This window comes from Bombus terrestris, chromosome 16 (genome assembly GCF_910591885.1).
Source record: "Bombus terrestris chromosome 16, iyBomTerr1.2, whole genome shotgun sequence".
Classification (NCBI taxonomy): domain Eukaryota; kingdom Metazoa; phylum Arthropoda; class Insecta; order Hymenoptera; family Apidae; genus Bombus; species Bombus terrestris.
Window position 1 is genome coordinate 4,641,436 of NC_063284.1, and position 23,565 is coordinate 4,665,000.

Here is a 23,565-nt window from a genome sequence, read left to right on the forward strand (position 1 = left end):
GTTTCCATCAATTTCTTTCCACAGCCATCGTTGCCCATTCCCGAGAGGTACCATTTTTATCGATGCTTGGGAACTTAGGAAATATACAAATACACGTTGTTCGTATAACAGAGTAATTCAATAAAATGAAATCTTTATTTCATTTTGCAGATAGACATCCTTAAGTCTCCTTAACAACGTGAAGAGTAAAAGACTACAACGAAAGTATTTCTAATCCTAAAAACTAACATACGATAAATTTTCAATTTATTCGCAGTACAAATAACATCCCAATGAGAGAATAATGACCTGTCAATCTCCGTATCTCCTTTCAATGACGTCACCATCATCCATAACTTTTTCCATGCTGAGCAAGCTCTCCACTAAAGGATCCTAAAAATAATCCAAACACTTTATAAGCGAGGAACACGTTAACTCTCTTTGAAACTCGAATAGTCGTCGATTTTCATGCACGCGTACGTGTCGTCAGCCACTGTAGAAAGAGAAAGAGATACATTTTGCGTGACTGGTACGTGCCCCGACGTTCTCCAGCACAACGTGTGCTCGAAGAAGGCCCGAACTATCGTATTCCATCTCTACTTTCATTGTATGGCGCTTGAACCTTACTCATTTATTTGCAGATCCTAAAGAAGATATAAAAGAGAAGAGAAGTAGACGGAACAGCAAAGTTTATGCAGTGTTTAAGATTTGAAAGAGTCGTTAAAATGAAGTTGAAGCAATCTTGAAAACGGAAGTAGGTCGAAGGAGACTAAAACATTGGAACTACTGTAACCTCTTTTCATTAGAAAGTTTATATTTATCTGCGTGTCTTGTTGCATTTTTGTTATTTTTATAGTCGAAAGTAGATTGAGGAACCGCGTGTCTGGATAACAAGAGATGGCCACGAGGACGGATTAATCGCGTGTAAATTTACGCGACACCCGGGGAACCCGGTACAACAAGCTGAAAAACGATGCAGTAGTAGGTGGAGACAGAGAAAGACGAGGGAACGGGGCGGGAAGGTAGCCGCGCGCGTCGTCTCGAAAATAGAAACGGCTTCGTTGACACTCTGCTACAAATTGTCCGCGTCGTTATGCTCTTTGTAAGAGCCAGGCGCTCCTTCCTCCCTGGATGCTCGCCGCTGGAATATTTTGCGATTTTTGCGTTCCGACCTCTACCTTTTGACTAATCGGTCATTGGATATTAGAAACGTGTATAAATAACTTCTTTAAAAAATTACATAAGTTCACAGATTAACACCGCAACTATTATTATTATTGCAATATATTTTCATTGGAAATTAGGATAGATTAAGGAGTTGTTAATTGGAAGTTAACTTTTATGTTAAATAAGATCAGCGATAATGTAAAGATAATTGTATGTGAAGGCCACACGAGAACACATTTTTGTTCATTGTCTGATTATGTCATTTGGCGGTGAAAAAGTATTTTAACATGAAATAGTTGAAAAAGAAGAGTAATGTGATAGATTCGAAAATATGTCTTTTGGAAATGCGTGATAAATCCACAATATATCAGTTTAGGGTTTTCTATATTATCTTAACTTGATTATTATTAGTCTGCATAACTGATAAATGTGAAATTAGTTCAAAACATATTGAATTTTAAAATCGCCCTTCTATAAAAATCCGAAAACGTGACTTATCATGTTTTTCACCTGTAGCCTTCATATTTATTTGCTTCAAGTTGCAAATAATATCAGTTGGACTAGGCCAAGTGGTCGTGTATCTAGAATATAATTAACTGATTTTAGGTGACGCCTCGAGGAGTAAATGGACCGCGTAACTTCGGCCCTCTTCTCCAACCAGTGTCGCTGAGAATTTATTGCCGTCCGTTCCGCGCGAGGATTACCAGAACTCGGTCGAACGATATCTGACACACTCTCCCTCGTTTCGTCCAGTTAAATCCACTCTAACGACCGCGTAAACGAGCCGGGTAATTCTTAAGGCGGAGCCAAATATAGATGAACAAAAATCATTCCAATAAAATTCGACGTTCTCCTTCTTTGCTTATTCCATCATAGAATACAGGCTTGAACTTGAAAGAAGAAAAAGGGTGCGATCAAAATCCAATATCTTCCGGGATTCCTGCTCATTCTCCTTCCCATACAAATATAAATTCCTGATTCTGGTGAGTTAATCAATTAAAAACGAATTTGAAATTAAATAGATCCATCAATATACATATCTATTCACCTACTGACTTCCTGTTCCTCTAGTGTTCCATTATTCCTGATCTCAATCCAACAACATTGTAATTCAGGTGAGTTAACAAATTAAAAAATTAAATAAATTAATTCATCTGTTAACTTGCTGTTCCTCCAGTGTTTTACTGTTCTTGAATTCAAACAACATCGTGTCTACTATTTGTATTTGGGAGATTACATTTATTATTACTATAAAACGATGAAACTAATAATGATGTGCTAGTCAATGACACGTAGGATCGAACAATTTAACTGGCAGCAAGAGGCGACAAGCGTTCCCTTCGTCGCACGTGCGTGGAAGAGGCCGTGAAGCTGCTAATAGTCGCCTAAATGGTCGACACGCTTGCTCTGGCTGTCGCTATATGTCACCTCCGCCCTCTATTTACACGCCACGGACGATGCACGTGCGTGTGAATCTCGACGCGACGGAAACGAAGGAATTCCCGGCTGTCTTCGGCTGCCTGCCGCGTTACCCCCCATTCGAACGCCTTAAAAAATGCAACCGGATGAATTTTCCACATAAAATTTAATCCACTCGGCTTTAACTAATTTCCTAAGCCAGTCTAAGCCGTGACTAATAATTATTCTACTGCACACCGAATCTATAACTTTGTTCTTATAACATATGATATCTTTCGATGAGTAGAATTGAAAAATTAAGGCACATGGATCGTTATTCGAAAAAATCATGCATATTGCACAATTTATTTGGACGCCATATTAATTTTGGACGGTCATCATTATGGCTACAATCTTTCTCAGATTCAACACCAATTTGCTTGTATTTATCCGATTCGAAACGACAGGTTTCTTAATAGTATTAATTAAATTTAATCAAAACAGATCACTAATTCGTTCTGTTAATCAAGCTTCCAGCAATGCACACAAAACTTAAAACATGTATGGCTAAGTGAAAAATATAATATGCATTAACTTTATATACGCGTAGCTTTTAAATGAGAAAAATGAAAAATTAACAAATTTCATATGTTATAAAAACTGCCAGTAGTTCAGTGTGTCTGGAAACGATGTTCGATCCGAGTCGTTTATGAGTGTATTTCAACGTCAGCCAACAATTACAAGCCATGTCGGTCGTAAAATCAAGAAAATTATTGTCTCTCTAATTGTCAGTTTACTAGAACTGATTCAATGGGAAATAATAACTGTACGGTGGTTGCGTCCTCTTGTAAAGTACCGCCGCCACATCTCTGTAATCCGAGCCTACAGAGAAACACCACGAATGATTTACCTGACTCCCGTTGGATTCGTTCCGCGGAGAGGGGAACCACCGATGATTAACGTCAGTGTTTGCTTATAGAGACTGTTTGCGTGAACCGAACAGTAGCCGACGTTTATGTTTCGAGTTTCTTGTAAGATTTAGCTATTGTATACTTTTTTTTCTATCATGGACAGATGGATGGCTTATTTTATTTTCTTGGAGACACCATTTTTCTTGTAATAACTGCAGACTGCTATTTAGAGGTAGAAAGAATAGGTTTCCTCCTATAGTAGATAAAGCCTCCCTTCCTTTTAGTCTCACCTGCCCCAGCCAACCAATGGGAATTTAGGTATCCCTATCTGTCTCCATGGTGGTTCTTTTGCAAAGAAGAGACAGATGTTCTACCTGTCCCTTCCAACCAATAGGAGAGTCAGTATGTTAGCTCGACCCTCCCCATAGTTTACATTAGTGAATTATATCTTCTAGAATATAGGAATAAGAAAAATGTCAGGTAAAAATTGTATGTTTTAAAAGGAAGTTCAGAAATTCATAGAAGATTTAACACTTCAATTTAATTATTATAATTATCTTCTTCGGTATAGACAAAATTATATCATTAATATCATAAATATTATTGCAGTGCTTAACCAATTTATGATTTGGAGCATTTTATCCTAAACAGCAAAAAATTACAAACTAATTAGATGAAAGGCAAGAATATGAAATTGTGAAAAAAGAATGGAATTTGCGAGGACCCCAATAAGCAACATGAAGCTACAATGATGCAAGTGGGACGACTTCTGTCCATTCCATTCATGCCAAGCGTGCTCTTTTCCATCGAGCAAGCAAGATTTATTTTGAGGCGGGCGTGGAGAAGGGACGTGGCCGTACGATCGATTTCCAGACGAAAAATAAAGTGCACGTGCTATTCCTGCGCTGATGCACGTACGGTGTTGACTGGCTGTGCACGGCCAGCCTCTCTTTTACGGAGAATATTAAAGCTCGGCTACGCGCACCGTGTTTGTAAAACATCCTCGTCCACGCAAACATCACCATTGCTGGCCATTGGCTATTTTTCCCTCTTCCGCTCTTTTTCTCATTTTGCTAGGGATATTCTGAGCCCAGGGGCTCGCACTGAATCACAGGAAGCGACTATACTTTTGTTCTGAATATCGAATCAAAATAGAATCAAAATAGACACGAATGATGAATCTATTGTGCTTTTCCATTTGCAGAATTATTACGAATTGGACAACACGGTGATTAGTTGGTTAAAGAATAAAGAAATTGTAGGGGATCTTTTTGTAATTAACTATGGAAAATATGTTGAACGATATAGGATATTTTAAAGAGTAAGAGTCATAAAACTAGAATTATATTTCATTTGGAATAGAATATCATAATGAAAGGTAAATGATGCTCGTGTAACAGTATTAGACGATAAATAATAGAGATTTATTTTCGACTTTCCATCTAATTACAGGAGCTGCCACGTGTGTCCAGGGTTCTTGGAATAGGTCACGGTTAATTAATCAAACTACTTAGGCTTAGATATGTACACTGACGAATAGTCTTGCAGAGAAACTGCTTTTTTTTTTCTTCTTTTTTACTATTGCGTTATGCGACTTACATGTTTAGATACACATTTATCTCTTGCTTCTACATGGACCTAGTTATTCATATATATAAAAGAAAACATGTTCGAGTGCCTTCCTGTATCGCGAATGGGCCTTAAGCTACGCGTTAATCGTTAATTCTAGATCTGTGCTCCTCGCAAATTCGTTTTTCCTATTGTGGAAACCAATTCACGGGGCACGGACCGGTCCCTCATCTCGCTTAAATATCGAATACTGTGCAGCAGTCGAAAACACACGAGGACAGGGGTGCAATGTTTATCGCTTTAAGTGGAACAAACCTTTCACGCTTGTCTGAGACAGAATTATCACTATAGACCAGCTTCAGCTTCTCTTCGGCGTCATCACGGGAGCCACAGAAATTTCCAGTAAAAGGTATCACTCCAACATTCCACTCTTCTTGCTTACCACCTCATCCGGACGAAGCTCAGCCTAATTAACGTCGCTGAAACGACGCACAGGATGATCCTTCGGGGCTCTGATAAGATTCTCGGCTTGTGACAATGGTGCAAACGGTGGATCGATTCACATGAAGCACTTGGACCGAGATTGAAACTCCATGGGCGCGAATCCGCTCGTAGAAACTCCTGTTGGAGTTGTAGATCCCATCATTCCTGAAGGAACACCCACACCACCCACGCTGGTGCTAGATACTGCCACAGTTCCCGGCTCCTCCTTCACGTTCACCACTAGAACAGAAGAAAGAAACAGACACTTGTCTCGTTCAGTCTCTTTGGATGAACAAGAAAATCACTGCAAAAGATAATTTCATTATACAATTTTATGTAATCGTAGTGGCTAAAGGAAATACCTGCAAACTATTGTATGTACTATACCATTTACGTACAAATTAGGTTCAAGTAAATTTCAATTTTCTAACATTCGGTACAATTTGACATTATGAAAATGGATCGTAGAAACCGATAAACGAAATTCTTCATTGGAAAATGTGCAAATACTTTTAATAGTCACTATATGCGCATCTTTAAATTTTCCATAAATGCATGCAAAATCCACAATAATCATGCTTGTTTAGTATCATTAATAAATTAAAATGCAAAAGGCAAAACTGATTGAAAATAATTACTTTCTGGCCAATAGCACCTGGCAGGTACGGTTTCCTGGGTCATGGCGGCGTCATGCCTCCTAGCGAAGCTGCTACCAAAGGAACCACTACCCATAGAACCTGGGGAACTCGTGGTTCCACCTGGAACATCCAAATAATTGCCTTGAAACGCTTTGCCTGGTCGTCGAGCATTTCACAAAATCAAGTACTAATAATCTGCTAGTTAGAGGAGAGACTCACTTAACGAGGTGCCTAATTGACTGTAGCCATTCATGGTTGGGATCTGCATGGATTGCATTGGCTGCAACTGTGGCTGAAGCTGCGAACAAATTGGGGACATTGATTAATTAGACTTTTACTTTTTGAATAATAAAAGTGTGAAACTTAGAATTTCAGAAGATTAATTAAGAGAGCTTGTTACTTACTGATTGACAATGGCTGTAGGACAGCTGAGATTGCTGAAGACTCCAAGCACTAGGAATCACAAATAGAGATTGTTTTTGAAATTTAATACTGGGATGAAGAAGCTTCGAGATAATTAGCAATAAATGGTGAGGAAGCTTTGAGATAATTAGCAATAAATGATAGGAGGAAGCCTGGGATAATTAATAATAAATGGTGAAGAAGTTTTGAGATAATTAACAATGAATAATGAAAAAACTTTGTGATAATTAATGGTACCTTGTGTCGTATCTGGGATATGTAGACGGAGCATAAGATGGCGGAGAGTGACCAAACAGGTTCCTAGGACCTAAATGAACGTGTGTTGGAGAGAAAGGATCGCCAAATAGCGGTTTATGATACGGTGCATTTCTGTATGGTCGCTTCATGCGTCTACGTCTTCTGTAGTTACCATTTTCAAACATATCCGCGTATTGGGGATCTAAAAGTAGATATTGTATCGAAAGTGTATCAGAATTGACCAGCCGCCGCTATTCCTGGACTAGAAATTCCACTAACCGAGAGTCCAAAAATTTCCTTTTCTCTCGCCACCTCCATCACGGGGAACCTTCACGAAGCACTCGTTCAAGGATAGATTATGCCTGATAGAGTTCTGCCAACCTTTCTTATTCTTCTGAAAATATGGGAACCTGGCAGTGATGTAAGCATAAATCTCACTCAAGGTCGCCCTCTTCTGAGCACTATGTTGAATCGCCATAGCAATTAGAGCGACGTAACTGTACGGCGGTTTCTTGCTGGCGGAATCGCTGTTACTACCACTTGTATTTCCTGTTCCAGTCGCTGTGGAGGACCCATCTGCCGCTGTGGTAGGCGTCGAGGGTGTCGACGGTGTCGAAGGATTGCTGTTCGTGGTGCTGTGAAGAGCTCCGCTCGGGGATGATCCTTTTTCATCGAGGTGATGATGAGTGGAACCTGTGGAGTGCATAGACACCGCAGAATTCGGGCTGTGAAGACTATGGTGAGAGTGATGATGACTCAGGGAGGCGTGGTGCGATGTCAGCCCTCTCGCGAGGCTCACTGTGGAGTCCAGCTCCTTCGACACGCCGATACAGCCATTCTGCATCTCTGATACGAAGCTGCTTACTGAAAATATTACAAGTATCGTTTCAATATCGTGATATAGCGAATGACCTTGAGGATGGCTCGCACGACAAGATCATTAACTTTAGAAAAATTCTTGTAGAAGAATCTGCCAATGACCAAGGAGTATCTAAGTGAAGAAAATAAAGCAACATTTTTGGTAATTTTCTGAAGAGAGCAGGAGTTAATAAGAGAAGGCGAAAAGAGAGGCTAGATGATTTTCATTCGAGACACGGTTTCCAAGAAATTGGACAATGGAACTGGCTCGATCGATCTACGTACAGGCACGACTTCCAAGAAATCTCAGTCGGGGTAAAACAATTGGACCTTTGAAAGGAATTCGCTGGGCGACACTCGAGCCTCGACGATAAAAGTTGTTTGAAGAAATGATCATCCAAGGTGCACTGCGTGCCCTTGAGTAAAAATTACGTCATTTTCTCTTTCACCGTAAACGTATTTATATCTACTTCATTGACAAGAATCATGGTTGCTACCAGATTACATTTACCATTGTATAAATCATATCGTGCGAATCGCATGACTGAGTGCCAGAGGCCTCTGTGATGGAAGAAAATTGAGTGAAAAACACGGAGACATGAGTCAGGAAAGGAGTGCGTACGTGCATGGTGTCGAATATTCACCGGTGCCCCGCGGCACATGTAACTGAAACCGTAATTAGACACCGATAAGTTAAGCACGCCGCACTTGCGCAACAAAGAGGATAAAGCGGGTAACAGAGAAGCTCTGAACAAAAGGAAAAACAGCGGAGTATGAATTTTCGCAAATTCAATCGGATCGATTTCAAGAAGAGAAAGAACGACGAACGGAATATTCGAAATTAAGTTAAAAAATGGTTTGTTCAATTTACTTCGGTCCATTGTAGCCTGCAGTAAATGATCGATTACATTGTTATCGGAACCACTAGGAACGGGAACATCTGTTCCCAGGCTATGCAAATCCAGGCAAATATGATATGCCACTAACGCAGACCTCCAGGGCGTATGATTTTCAGCGCGGAGAAGCTTCTTCGTTCGGGACACAATGATGTTTCCATAGCAGGAACATGGTAATATATTTCCTACGGTACTATTGCGGCGGTCAGATATTTTAGCCATTTTGGTAATTGGACATGCTTTAAAAGAAAAAATTGGAAAAAAATAATTAAACTCAGACCCAAAGATGTCTCTTTTCAGGCAATTCACATCATTGAATTCTAATGGATCGATATTGCAATTATAAAAATGAATTTCCAGAATTTCTATCTCTCCTTCCTAAATTCTACATTTATGAAAGAAAATTGAAATTATGCAGTTTTCACGCATTATTTCGCTTAATCCTTGATGGGTTAGCTAAAGAAACTAAAGAAGAAAAGATAGAAGGAGGTATAACCAACGAGGAACTATTTGTATACGGTCTGTTATCTTCTTGAAGACTTCAGATTGTACGTCATCTTTTACAGATCACGTGTCCCAAGTTTGACAAGTTGATATCGACCTATGGGGAGCCTAACATATCTACGTAGGCTCGTGGACTCCTATGTGTAGATCTAAGGTGCATAAACGAGCGACGAGATCGCGATAACGTCGAAACGTTTGCCAACACACCTGACTGCAACTGGAGATTCTCTGCTACGCGACACCTACGAGACCACATCTGCTCTCGTCACGGGATCCCTTGTTTCATAGTCGTCTGCGACAGACAATCGTTCAGTATAAAACACTGGATATAGAAAAGGAACTGAAGCATAATTTCCTTAGCTTGTACTAAAGGTGACACTTATGGTATCATATAAGAAGATCACTGTAGAAATAATTTTCTTAACGTGTGCCAAAGATGGTGTCACTCATGGTGTCTTATAAGTAGATTACTGTAGGAAGCAGAACATGTTTCGCAATAGGGCATGCAGAAAAATGCAGCTGTTGTGAAAACCCGTGACGTAATTAGGCTTGCGAAAATTGGTGGCCTTCGCCATGGTATGTTTGTAACGATGATTTAACGACGTCTGCAGATTTGTGAAACGAGTTCACGAGTTCTTGGAAAATCGGTGATTAACTAGGTTATAAATCTGTCTCATTAGGTCTCCTATATGTAACGTTGATCATGGTTCAGTTACCGTTGTTCGCCAAGATCAATGCTACACATCTTATCAAATGTTCACCTAGATAAATTGTAACGAGCGGTATGATGAAAAAAACTGTTACTTCATCTGTGAAGAAGAGAATGAAGAGAATGGAAAGAGAAGAAAAAGGTGATACGGATTGATTAGACTGAAACAAAGGCGATCCTCGAAGCGAAGGTCGTTGTCTTCGTCGTCGTTGTCGCACTGAAAATCGTGGCATTCGCATTCCTGAAATGCTACGGGTTCCGCGAGGAATCGGCATCGATAAGCGAAATACAATACGCCGTGACATCACGCTGCGAATCGCACGCCTTTGTCCTCGTCGACGCCATGCGTGCCTCTTTCTCCTTACTCTTTGATCAGGTCAATCTACGCTCTAATTCTAAAAAAGCCTATGTTACCTTTAAATTTATTAAAAACTTATTCCTTCAGTATACATAAGATATAAAAGTATATGAAGAGATTTTCCTCAAACATGTATATGGAAGATTATTATATATATTGTAATTGGATGAAGTACATACTTATACATGTATGTATCCTCTTTCTTCCTGAATAATATCATTCACTAATTGATTAGCTAATTGTAATATAGTGGTAATATGTAATATGATCATTAAAGGTGAAAGTCATACTTCTCTAATATCAGATATCATGACGATTATAGCGAGCTAGGGCAAGCATTAGAGGGCGTCAGGGCACGTGTTCAATGATCCAGCTAATAGGGGGATTCCATTGGAGTAGCCACTCCCACCATGGATGAGCAGTAATGAGCACGTGCCTGCCCATGGTGATACCATCAACTTCGAAACATATTTTATAATCTTATAATGTAACGATACTTCAGATTTAAGTATCAAATTCCAAATAAACCAAGTAAGTAATAAACTTCACCATTTAATGGAGAGCGTACAATGACTTAACCTGAAACATGTTCTTTTCAGAATTCTTTAAGATGTTCAAGGTATCAACCTGAATTTATCAAGAATTGGAGTTACATTATTCTAAACCTAAAATAATGAGGATTCCTTGCACGAGAAGGAATTACGAGGATAACATAGAACTGGAATCAAGGGGCATGGAGTCATCTGCGCGACGATAGCTCAGCTTGTGGTATCATCGCATGAGCCAATCTTCAACCTAGGCGTCGCATCATCGTCGATATCCTCCTTCTCCCTGACATCCACAACACCGGAAGTATATATGGGATCAAATTTCTCCTAGTTACTATGTATTAAGTAAAGACCATTCTGATCTCTTCGTTTAAGTCATGCTTTCTTCTGCAGATTTTTTAACCTTCTTCTGCACGTTTTTATCTCTTCAAATATCTTCTCTTTTGGATAAAATGAATAGAAATAATATCTATTGAAGTACAACGTCCATTTTTGGTCATATAGAATTGAAGAGAACAACAGGATTCAATTTAATTCGTGGAGGTGGATTTTCCTCTCATTGAGGATGCAAGGAATTTCTCTGCTCGTCTCTCTCCCCTCTAACAGCAACCTGTCGCGTTATCACGTTTATTATACCGAATATATGTGATTTGGAGAAAGAAAGAAGCTACTCTGGACCAGATCCAGTCGAAAACAAATGCTGACGATTACCTAACAGAAACTGAGTGATAATGGTCAGGGGGCCCGACTGTGTTCTTGCCATTTGGTTCGTCATCGAGTATTTATCTCGAATCTTCTTTTTCGTGGAGCTTTTCCAATCGACTATCCGTCATTCTAATCGTTTTATCGTTCTAAAGAGCCAAGAATCCATCTGGTTTAGACGCCGATAAGGAAATCAAGTACTAATTGTACAATACTAATTCCACCTTTCTTATCTGCCCTGGACCTCTATGGGGACTATAAAGTAATGACCTAATTTGAGATTATGTTGTACAATTTGATCGGTCAAGTTTATGTAAGGTCCCGACGAAAATTATGCATCTACGTAATCATTGTGGACGTTAGCGATTCCCTTATCAACCAAAGATTAATACAGAGAGCCGTACCCTTGTTTACTACAGATCTATTTTAACTCGAGTACGTGCGAAGATATTACGTCCACGACCTGGTTTCCGAATAAATAAACAGGGTCGCGTTATCGGTGATGAAAACGAGGCCCAATCTGTTAGTTTTTGGCTAAAAACCGTCGAGGATCTTGAACTAACACCACGGAGGTAATAAGATAAATAGCTATATTTAGAAAAGCAAGTATTACAGTATAATTATGATAGCGAATATGTTAAAGCGTTTCTGTCTTATTTTCTTGTGATTGGAGGGCACTAAAGAAGCTAAATTACAAGTCCGGCTAATCGCAGCACCGTTCAAGCGCTGCATAATTAAACGTGTCAGCTTTCCATGGAGTCTTATCGGGGAGTCTTTATTGGCCCGATAAATTTGCACGCATAATCGTAAATATGGCAATGTACTAGATGAATGTGGAACACCAATCGAGACATTCATATACTAATATTCGTAATTTATGCCTGCTACTCACAACTCTTCCGAATAGAAAGAATTTTCTAACTTTTTGAGGAGCTCATAATCATGTTGGAACCTACAGTTGGAAGATATTAATCAAGCACCGTACCAAGGATCTGCGAAGCAAGGAGAACGAGATATTGATTCAGACATTAACAACTAAAATGACGGAATAGAGTTACATGAGTCCATAAAGGATCAAATAGTAAGAAATTAAGAACTTTTTAAACAAATGTTTCTAATTATGCACGCTGTAATAGTATTTAAAATATTTTTCACAAGAAACCCAAGGAGCAAAGAGTCGCACAATCAGTGATGGGATTCAGGAAAACGCCGTCGTCGTCCTATATATCAAGTGAACCGTTGGAATGGGCAACACTCCCGGATTAGCGACCATAATTCTCGACAAAAGCATTCAGAATGGTTCTCCTCGATTTCGAAAACACAAGAGGAGCCATCAGAGAGTCGTTGTCTCGTGTTGCTCCTGCAAAATTCCCGACCGCCAGCCACGAGAAGGATCTTCCACGTCGTCACTGAGACTGACTAATCGCTTTATCTATCCGAACACGAACAGAGAAAGAGCTCATGATTTTTGCGACGCGTTTCGCGATCAAACGGCATGCACACGCGCATAACTGGCCGGAGATATTGATACCAAGCTTCTTAGATTTCAACGAGGCTCCGTCTATCTTCAGCGATTAGCGAATAAGAAAAATCTGGTAATGCGAAACCCCGAGTGCAGTCGTTTTCTTTTATCGATGTTTTATCTGCTTCTTTAACCCCCTTCCGACAAAGCCGTCTTCCGCTAGTAACGAAAATCGCCTTCGATTTTCCTGAAACTATATTTTTCGAATGGTTCGTATACCTAGATTATGTAAACGATATAATGACTCTGCTTCGGTTTTTGATCGAATTTATTACCCGTTCGTAAACAACCAGTCCATTCGCTGCACGCGTCTCTTTCTACCTTGCAGGATGATTAATGGACGCGTTAACGACCAACGTATAACTGAACTCGTCCATCAGCGACATATTACAACAAAATACGCGTATACACCATCTATACAAAAACAATGTAGCTTGCTGATTGTAACTTATAAATCATCGGTGTCCCTGGAGACGCGCGTCGTATACGCAAGGATATTTCTATCAGTGATAATCTCTAATCCGAAGCTGTGGAGGATAAGCCACTGACAGTGTTCGAAGAGAGCGTAATCGAGCCAGAGAATGTAACTAAACGATGCGTGGAGAGATCAGGACGCAGCCTCCGTCGGTATATCATCCTCCGCCGTCTCTCCGTCCACTTTTGACTTCTTTCCTTGTTTCACGTATTCGTTGTTCCGTCGTAACGTCTCTGTCTTCTTTCAGATTACCCTCGGCCCAGTCTTTTCGTTCCTCTCTTCCCCGTGCACCGCGCCTTTCATCGTATAGAGTCACGCGACACTCGAGCACCGTTTTGTATTATTAGAACGCGGTTTTCGGATTCCATGAACACGGAGGAATCATTGGTGCCGAGATCCTGATGACGTCAAGCAGGTCTTTCAAAAATTGTCAACGCGTTTTTAGAAGCTTGGTTGTACGGCAACGATTTTTCGTTGGTCAGGATTAAGTAAACGCTTACCTTGGTGCAGAGGCGGAAGAGGTGACGGTGGAGACACCTGAAACGGCTCTTGCTTGATCTTCAATGAGTGGGACGACTCCTGCATCCCTCCCAACCCTGCGACTCCCAAATTTCCATTACCTTGCTGCAGTTCCTGGAATCACGAAGAAGTTCGTTACCATGAATATATTTTTAATGCGGGAAAGTTAATTTCATAGCAAGAAAGGTTTTTGCTAAAAATAAATTACTACAAATGTAATATATGCATATGTAATCTAGCGTCTGGTTATATGAATATTCATCGGTATTTACGACGCAATTTAAATTATGAAACCTTAATAATAGGTAATAAGGTAATTATGATTACCTTATGAAATAGGTAATCTAAATAACCGTTATGGCTCTTTACGTAACAATAATACGATGAACAAAAGGGAAGAAGGAGGTGATAAAAGGTGAACGAACCGGAGGATCGTGAGAGGTGAACGACGCGGCGCATCCACGAGACCGGGCCAAAGAGGCTTCTGGCTCGTAGCTGGCAATGTTTGAAGTGCCGTCGCCGGAAGCTTACAAACACCGACTCCGTGTTGTGACATCGTATTATGCCAAGCGAAACTTACGATCTCGCTAGATCGTTAATTTGCGATCCGGTTTTACGACGTCTAGTTTGCACTGAGCCACCAGTGTACTTGGCGAAAATTCGTTAAACAACCGATACCTTGAGGTAGTACATTCTTTTCAATATTTATCATACCATATTACTTTTTTTCAAACCGTATCCTTCTAAATAAACCATTTGTATTAATCAATTGTATATACAATTCAGAGAACGACATAAAGAAACCGATCGGAAATTTTCATGGAAGAAGATCCTCCTCCCTAACTCGTGTATCTGACCAAATAAAAGGGCGTGTCGTTGACCTAGGGATTAAAACTGATTGGGTATACAATCTGCTCGACACTGAGCTCATAATTATTTCTATAGTGGCGCTAGAGCTGTCAAGTGCGGCTTGCAAACGCAGCAAGATATACAGGCACTGTGTCGGACATACTGCAGAAGTGCATCAACGGTTGACACTGAGAAACGTCCTCGAGAAATCCGTCGGGGCGGCTAGCTGGGACACGCGGCCACCTCGTTAATTCGCTAGACAGCCATTAAATTAAGCTCCTCGGCCTCTGTCGCCACCGATGAATGCTTTGAACGAGTGAAAAAAGGGAATCGGCATAGCCATGCGATGAATTCTTCAAAGGGTAGAGACTTTGGGATGCTTAGATAGATTAATACCGGTATACTTGCTAGTAGAAATATATGGAGTGCTTGTTGAGGCTCTACCAAATGAAAAGAAGTGATATATCTTGCATTAAAGGTGTTAATCGCTCACTCTATTACAAGATTCATGATCTCCTTATGTCCTTAAAAGTTTAGGAAGTGGTAATGATAATTTTTCAATTATGGAAATTGTAAATACTTGTACTAAAAGACTGAAGAGAATCCTTGTTGCTTTGCAAACAAACAAACAAACAGGAGAGGATTTATTGTTTCTGATGATTTAGCTTGTTTGCACTTCAACACTAATAAAGGTAGAGGGCCTATAAATCACTCCTGTAAACTAGCAGATGAATGTCTTTAGGCTCTAAGGATAAATTCCGATAAACTTATTGCTAGCTTTACGTCTAAATTGTATTATTGAAACATTGAGTTGTCAAACAATCAAACATGCACTTGATCATACTGAAAGAGTGATAACTTATGGATTTTAGAAGCAATAAAGTGCGATTTTTAACAAACAATAAAAGCTGTTAATGTAAGCAAATACTAGTTTTCAATTTATAATTATTCAAAATACTACAGTGTGTGATGAAAAATTGAAGAATGACTGAAAAATTTACTCTGCCCCTTTCAGCAAGTGCACGAACATCCAGCAATAGAAACCAGGCTGTGAAAGAAGAGAAGAGATCAGCATAGGTCGACGACGTGAGAGGCAACTTCTCTTATCATTGACTTGATAAAAGTTCCTCTGCTTTTCCTCCAACTTATCAGCTGTTCGTTTATTTTCAATAACTAGTTCGCATGTCTGCCCCAAAATAATCGTCGCATCACCCTCTAATAATCGTATTCTGATTTCGATATTGGTTTAATTTAAGTCAGCACGGAGTATGCTCGTACAACTGGCCTGGTTTAGCCTGTCAGCCATAGTAAGAGGAGCTTCTATCGATTTCTCCAGTTCGCTTTGTAAATCTAAACCACGTCCAACCGATCCGCGGCTCAATCAGGTATAAGTTCATTCATGGAAGAGAGGATTATTCAATAAACTCCATGGATTATGTTCGACTGGACGATTGTAATTGTTGAAAAAGAATTTTTCTAACTTGAATGAAGGAAACAGAAGAGCGTCAATTACTTGGAAATGGGAACGGGAATGGTTGAGAATGCTCGGCGAAGACGCAGATCGGATAGTTGCGAAATTTTCGAGATCACGACCTCCACTTTTCTCTTTTTTCTTCTCTCATGTGCGACGATAAGCGACGCTGGCTCGACTGTCGACTATCGTTCCAGCTGAACGTTCGTGAACGTTCATTTGAAAAACCGCGAAAATTCAGAAAAATTCATCGTTTTGCAATTATGGATTCTACACTATCACCATAAATCACTTTGCCTAATAATGTGACTGTAGGAATTGGATGAATGATCTTTTATGATTGTCATCAGCTCAGATATAGATAAATTGTAAATTAACAAGTTGAAAATTACCCCAGCGACGGGAATGACGTGCGAGACCATCCTTGACTTATCCAGGTCGTAATTCATAAAAATGCTGGCCGCTGCAGCTGCATTTACACTATGCTGCACGGCTAGGTCCTCCCAATAGGCGGGCAAGCCCTCCACTGTTTAACACTGATTCTTTCAAAACGTTCTAATTGATTTGACTGAAATTTCCTTAAGATTCTTCAAATGCACTGACACTTAAGACCGTTCAACACTGATCACAAGCTATGTACACCTTCGATACTTGATGTTACATCTTTAAGAGGAAGATACGTTGGTACACCAGAGTATCACTAAGGTGGTGGAAATAATTCTTGAAATTTGCTGATACGATCTGTAACAGAAAATGGAGATACAAGTTCATTTTATAAGTTAAACGCTCAACAAATTAGAAATTGTATTTTAAAAATGAAAATTTTTACATATTTATAACATAGTCTAACAATTACAAGCAAGAAAGAAAAGAATCCTTCATTTCTCAATAATTTAGTAACATAAAAGCTAGTTCACAAAGTAGTTCTTACCATGATCATCGCTATACTGTGCATTTTTATGCATGTGCAAAAATGCACATAGAATGCATATAATATGCAAAAGCATAGAAATGAGAAGCGAAGAAGAATTGTGAAACAAGATTTATTGTCAGTCTAGAAATATGAATTTTCATAAATATCCCTAGTCTAATAGTCCAATCAATGCCAATTTACTAAGTAATATAGAAACAAGTTCTTTCACAGTTCAAAAGACATTATCAAGACTATTTCTATGTATTTTAGAGACCTAACATTTTCTCCACCGAGGTCTACCAACGAAATAACCGGAACCTCTGTTCGTGACAAATGTAGCGAGATCTCTCCGATGCTTCTGAACGATTTCCAACGTAGAGACTCGTGTTTGAAGCTCAAAGCCGCCGATGCGATGGGACAAGGAGTTTGACACGGCTCTGGAAGGGAATGTTGACGAGTGAGCAACAGCTGAGCACTTAGCCGAGCACGAGGAAAGGGAGTATATCCCGGGGGAGTCGTTGAGACTTCCGGCGGCCGCCGACAGAGAATCCTGGATACGTCCTCCGGCGGACATCTCGTAAATTTTGACAATAAGAGGGTATACGCGGCTCGTCGAACTCATTTATTTTAAGAGTGAATGTACATTAGGAGCTACTCATATCGCTTTATCGCTGAATGAGCTCATTAGCCGTGTATCAGCATCAAACCGCGTGTAATTTCGCTGATTATTCATTTTAATGCTAATCGAAGCCGTTTTTTTCGTTAACAATTAAGCACTTCTACTGGGAAATGACTAACAAATTTATTGAATGTCCCATGACGTATTCAGATATGTTTACGAACATCATGGATAAATATTTTGATCTGTAGGAGAGCATCTAAGTATTATAAAATGTAAAGCTATGTACAGACATTGCGTGGCAGAAGCACGAGACTGCCTCGCGAGGCGTACATTTCACTGTTTGTACATAACTGAAACTGTTAAGTACCTTTGATCTCGCTAAAAAACTGACAGACATCTTGAAACTTTTTACTCAATTGATATAGCTATTAATTGATTTTATTAAAAAGAAATAATTATGCAACGGTGGAATGTACAAGCTACGCCTCAATAGGGAGAAAATTAATTATTATACCTACACCAAGTTTAATGAACCAGTGGTTGTGAAATCTCTGACTAAAAATCATGCATCTATTAATTAATTTTGTTTAAAAAGAAATGTCCATATATGTAGTAATGGAAAAAAATCCCAATAGGAACAAAAAAATAATTGATATGTAGGAAGTTTAATGAAATCAGAGAATTAATTTAGCATCGAATGATTTTATTGTTGAAATCCCTTAAGATTGGTGTATGTTAATTGATCCCTGATTTATGGAGGTGCGGACGACTGTTTTGACGTAATTAGAAGATCCTCTTATCTCCTTTGGCAGAAGGAAGAGCCATTTATCTGGTTGTTTACTAAACACCGCGTTAAGTTCATAGGAATTTTGCTGATCGCGGAATCAAGTTTACAAACTCGTTCCTGGCCACGGTCTTCTAGATATTTCAATAATAATAATATGTCACGAAATCTACCTTTTTATTTTCACTCGCGTATTGTGATAGTAAACCATCTCATTCATGAGATTCATGATCATAAACGTTTAGTATGAATTGAAATGTTAGATCAACGATGACCCAGAGCTTCTAGAGGTGAACTTTGCACATGACGTAAAAGACCACGTCGTTAACGTCCGACGGCGCCGTCAGGTTTAGAGAAATCTAATTCTGCATGATTTTTTCCCCAAAATTATGAGAACAAATTTTCTTCGTTATCAGAAGATTCCAATTTGATTAAAATTTTCCTAAAAATTAAAAGCAACAAAATACAAAATATAGTTTACTTAAGGAGAAGGACAGATTTATAATTTTGTAATCTTTATTTGGGAATCCAGTACTGATACATTTTCTACTTATTTCAGTGAATTCTTTACGTCCAATCTCCAAAGAAATTTCTTAAATTGCATAAGGAAACACTTGTGCACATTCATCTACTTCATCTATCTCATTCAAACGATACAGGACACCAATTTTAAAAACATATTATGCTATTCATAAAAGTAGCATAAACTGAGTCTGGATGATTCGGGAATCACCAGCAAAAACTACAATTACTCAATTACACTTTATGTAACTCAAGTCACAAAAAAGAACCCAGAAGACTAACTCAAACTAAAGAACAGGGAACGCATTACCAAACAAATACAGTAAACCACAGCATGAATTTAGCAGAAATTAATACAACTAAAAATCATTACTTTCAAGATGGTTAAATAAATCACTAAAAGCATTTACATATAACTATAAGCCAATGAACTCACAGGAACCAGGGAGCCAGAGAAACCTGATGGTTCTTCAGGTGGAATAGAAGATTTTTGAGTTGCAGTAGCTGGTTCACCAGGAAGCTTTTCACCAAGAAGGTGCTTGTTTGAAGCACTGCTATAGCAATTTTTATCACTGTATCGCGATTCGCGTGGAAACCGTCGAGTAACAGCGGGAGCACGATAGGACGTGCGCCAGAAAGGAGAGCCAGCCGAGATTGAAACTAATTGAGAACGTTCTGAGCGAGCCAGCGAGCGTTCCGAAGCGGGTGGAGGCGCACAGAGGCGGAGTTTCGCGGCCACAGCGCCGTTCAACTTATCAGAGACCTCCCACGTCTGGTTCTCCGCCTCCAACGGTTGGAACAGCCAAAAATTCTCGTATGCTACTTTCATACTCTCTAACTCTTGCTATTTCTCTCCAATGCAATATCGAGTGCCCATAAACTGACTTTGGGAATTTTCTTTGCAGGAGATTGTATGAATAACTTCACAATTGACGCAATGCATTGAGTGGATTATTTTTATTGAGACTGAAGAAAAAAGCAACAGTTACATGAATAAAGATGTCTGACTATTCATGGTTGTTGATCTGTTGGGGCGTTATTTGTTATACTTCCAGCAGCAAGTTTGTAAAGAGGTAGAATGGCATGAAACAAATATTGTATTTAGAATAATGTTCTGAACGACGATATTATTTATTGGTCAAGTTTTACAAGCTGTTGTTGGAATTTCCAGCTACAAGATGACTTCAGTATAAATTAAGTTCTCCTAGGGAGTACCACTTTGTCAATGAGATTAAAATATATATATTTACTCCTAAGTATAATTTAGATAAGATTAGATTCAGCATAATTAATAATAAAATTGCATCTGTCCAGCTGTCCTAAGGTGAAAACTCCTCAGAGCCTGTTCTGTTCGGTATTCTTCAACCTCCACCACTACAAAACATGTACATATTGGTGTGCTCTACTTTGTAAAGAATTGGTCCAACACGAGTCATCAAGTGCAATTATGTAACCAGTGCTCAAGTGGCGTTTAAGAAATCACATTAGGCAACCGTGTTTTGCACGATAATCATTACCTACAATCCTACTGGAATTAAGGTCGCCGAAAGAATCGCTGAACTGATTGGAAAACGCCTGGTCAGGATTTCATTGCGCCCGGTCTGACCATAGAGTTGCCGTTTCCACTGTGCCGGTTTCAATCAGAGCGCACGCGTTCGTTTGGATCGATACCTTTTCTCATAGCTTATATCTACAGGTAAAAAGGTTCCTCTAATCAAAAAGAGCAATCATTATACTTAGATTATATTCTACATCAATATATACATAAGTTATGAAGCATACATTTGTAGAAATTAATTTCTGTTGAAAACTAAAGATTGATAAACTGTTTGTAGAATTATAAATCTTTAATATGATGAATCCTTTTTGACTACAAAAGCAAGATATGCGTAGTCAATTGATCCATTAAAAACGTGTTTCTGATCAGGTTCCGTTTTTCGTGTTACAGACAGCATCGGGGATGTTCATTTAACAGGATAGAGGGGAAGGAAAAACGGTCGCCATATTTTGGGCGGAGACTGCGATACATTTGCCTGTTTCATTGGATGAAAAGATCGATCTGGTGCATCAGCTGCACGCGCCTGCCCAGTGAACATTCTCTGATACCTTGCGATTCGTTTCACTTAGCAGGAGTACTGTACCGAATACCATTTCAACCCCCTAAAAGCGATACTCATTGCTTTCTAGAAAAAGTGTACGCTTCGAGTACCTTCATTGGAAGAAAACTGTACTGAAACATTTTCCAGACAGTTCTGAAATAGTCTTATGTAATTATGGTTAGTCAAAGCCTGAGTAGGAAATTTCATTGTATTAGATATCAAGTATCAATTTCTTTTAGTAAACTTCTAGGAAATTCTAGGAAACTTTCTAGGAATTTCTTCTAGGAAACTTCTGAAGTATGTCAAATACAGTACGCAGTTTGTCGTGAGAACTTCTTGAGGAAATTTATTTTAAGAACCTACATTAATACAGATTTATTGACAACTTTAATAATTATTACCAATAGACTAAAAATTATGTATAGTTTTATTTTAGGGAGGTAGGATTCAGAGGAACAACGATGCATTTATTCTGGTGAAGTTTCTGAGAGCCAGTTTCTTTTCACGGTGTTGCTATCGGAATCGAAATCTCCGGGCAAATAAACAGCGCATGAGTTCCCAGCCATTGATCGTGAGCAATATAAATACTTACTTCCTACGTGATGTAGGTACGATTCTGAGAAATAGGCTTGTCATATATGTATACATGCCACTGATTACGTAATACGAAGCTACGTGATTTAGGCAGGCTGCTGATAACGACTGTGAAATAGAAGAGCTTACGTTTCTTGGACCATCTAATCAACCAAAATTCTTGCTTCGTTTTAAATTACCTACCATTGACCATATAATACTTAATCTGCTAACAACATAACATAGACTATCAAAACAATGAAAGAGATACCGTAACTATTAGTTGATGTGCATTGTTCGTGTTGTATTATCGTGTTGTATATCACGTTAAGTTTTAAAGCTGTTATTCTTAAAATTTCCACAATAGTCTAAAAATTTGCTTTTTGATTTTAAATTTACTTTTTAATTTATGGAGTTGATCGGTGTGGCTTCTGAGTTGCTCATAATCTCTGATGTTCTTGTAACATTCTTTTGTCACTCAAACTGTATTTTCTGTGTTCTTGTACTGCTTTTTAATTAATGAAGTTCCTCTCTCTCTCTCTCTCTCTCTCTCGCAATTAACATACTTAAGCTAATTTATTTTTTTTATTAATGAAATTCTTTTCTCAGATTCTTTTACTGATTTTTTAATAACGTATTCCTCTTTTTGTAGGTAATGGTTAGAAACAATTTGAAAGAGATGGCCGTGAAATGTTCGACCAGTAGTCATTGACCACAAAACAAACATCCAACATCAAGCATTGAGGAAGTCAAGAAATAAACTTTCTTTAAACAATCAGTACAAGGACAAGAATTGAAAGAGTAGACATTAATTAAGATCCCTTATGAAATACACCTATCCGCTCCTATGAACCTTCATCATCAGTAAATTAGTCTGGAAAAATATCTATTTCTGATTATGTTCTTCAAATATATTCAAGTCAACTGTTCTACAACATAATTTATAAGTAGATTTTTGTACATCACGATTCTTATTGATTTCATACATCGACTGAAGATAAGAAATTTGAACAAATAGTTAAAATTTCAATTAGGTCCAATTAGTTGAAAAAAGAAGAAGAAAAACAACAGCCGGATATTTTTCAATGGTGATAACGGATTGTTGATCGAAGGCTAAGACTCACCGGGCTGAATGTTGTCACTGTAACAGTGTATTGTTAGAGCAGTACAATGAGCGTGTTTAACAATACCGGCGACCGATCCGGCCGATTGTTTCCTCGCCTCTTAACGTTACTGTTGCCATTAGCCGCGGCGATTGCGATTAATTCGCTACTAAAACAACGTGCGCCTTGCCTGTCCAATTATTATCACGTGCACGATACTCTATTACATGCGAACTAATCATATCGAAAGGAATATATTGAGACTCCAGATAATTTGTTGCAAATTATTTTCAACTAGACCGTCGATATTTTTTATTACCTTGGATCATTATGAACAAAGGATAAGGTGAATATTTTTATTATCATATGCTGTTGGAAACTATAAAAATTCCTGTCGTTCGTAACAGGTCACGCTTATGAAGGGACGATAAATTATTAGGAAACTCAATCCTTCGAACCCTTTAAAAATTATGACTGACCCAACAAGCGTAAGGAAACACGAGGAAAAAGAGAATTCTTGTTTTGATTAGGGAATGTCAAAGCAAACTGACTCCGGAACACTGGGCTGCCCTTTCTTTCAGTCTCTCCCTACCAATTTTATTGGCTTTTTATGGTGGTTTGTCATGACTGGTCGTGGTCACGTTCTACAGTCTACAGTAACGCATTGCAAGCTATTGTGTCATGGTTGTATGTACTTCTTAACTTGTTAAGGGAAGTATAGAAACGTAGAATT

At 38.9% G+C, this 23,565-nt stretch overlaps 1 protein-coding gene across 3 annotated transcripts; it reads right to left on the reverse strand.

Moving 5' to 3' along the window:
- Window positions 1-4,857: 4,857 nt before the first annotated feature.
- Window positions 4,858-19,737, reverse strand: LOC100644911 (forkhead box protein D1). 3 transcript variants are annotated; one of them, XM_012319562.3, is made up of 9 exons: window positions 19,494-19,737; window positions 16,609-16,957; window positions 13,878-14,010; window positions 7,085-7,669; window positions 6,806-7,007; window positions 6,550-6,598; window positions 6,365-6,443; window positions 6,146-6,265; window positions 4,858-5,747 (listed from the first exon to the last, which is right to left on the reverse strand). In XM_012319562.3, the coding sequence occupies exons 2-9, from the start codon at window positions 16,663-16,665 to the stop codon at window positions 5,584-5,586; spliced, it is 1,389 nt and encodes a 462-aa protein (XP_012174952.1). In that variant the 5' UTR covers window positions 16,666-16,957; window positions 19,494-19,737; the 3' UTR covers window positions 4,858-5,583. The 3 variants fall into 3 exon arrangements, with proteins under 3 accessions (XP_012174952.1, XP_003403133.1, XP_012174951.1); XM_003403085.4 differs by having other exon boundaries at window positions 6,146-6,286; XM_012319561.3 differs by having other exon boundaries at window positions 6,146-6,295.
- Between the last annotated feature and the right edge of the window lie 3,828 nt (window positions 19,738-23,565).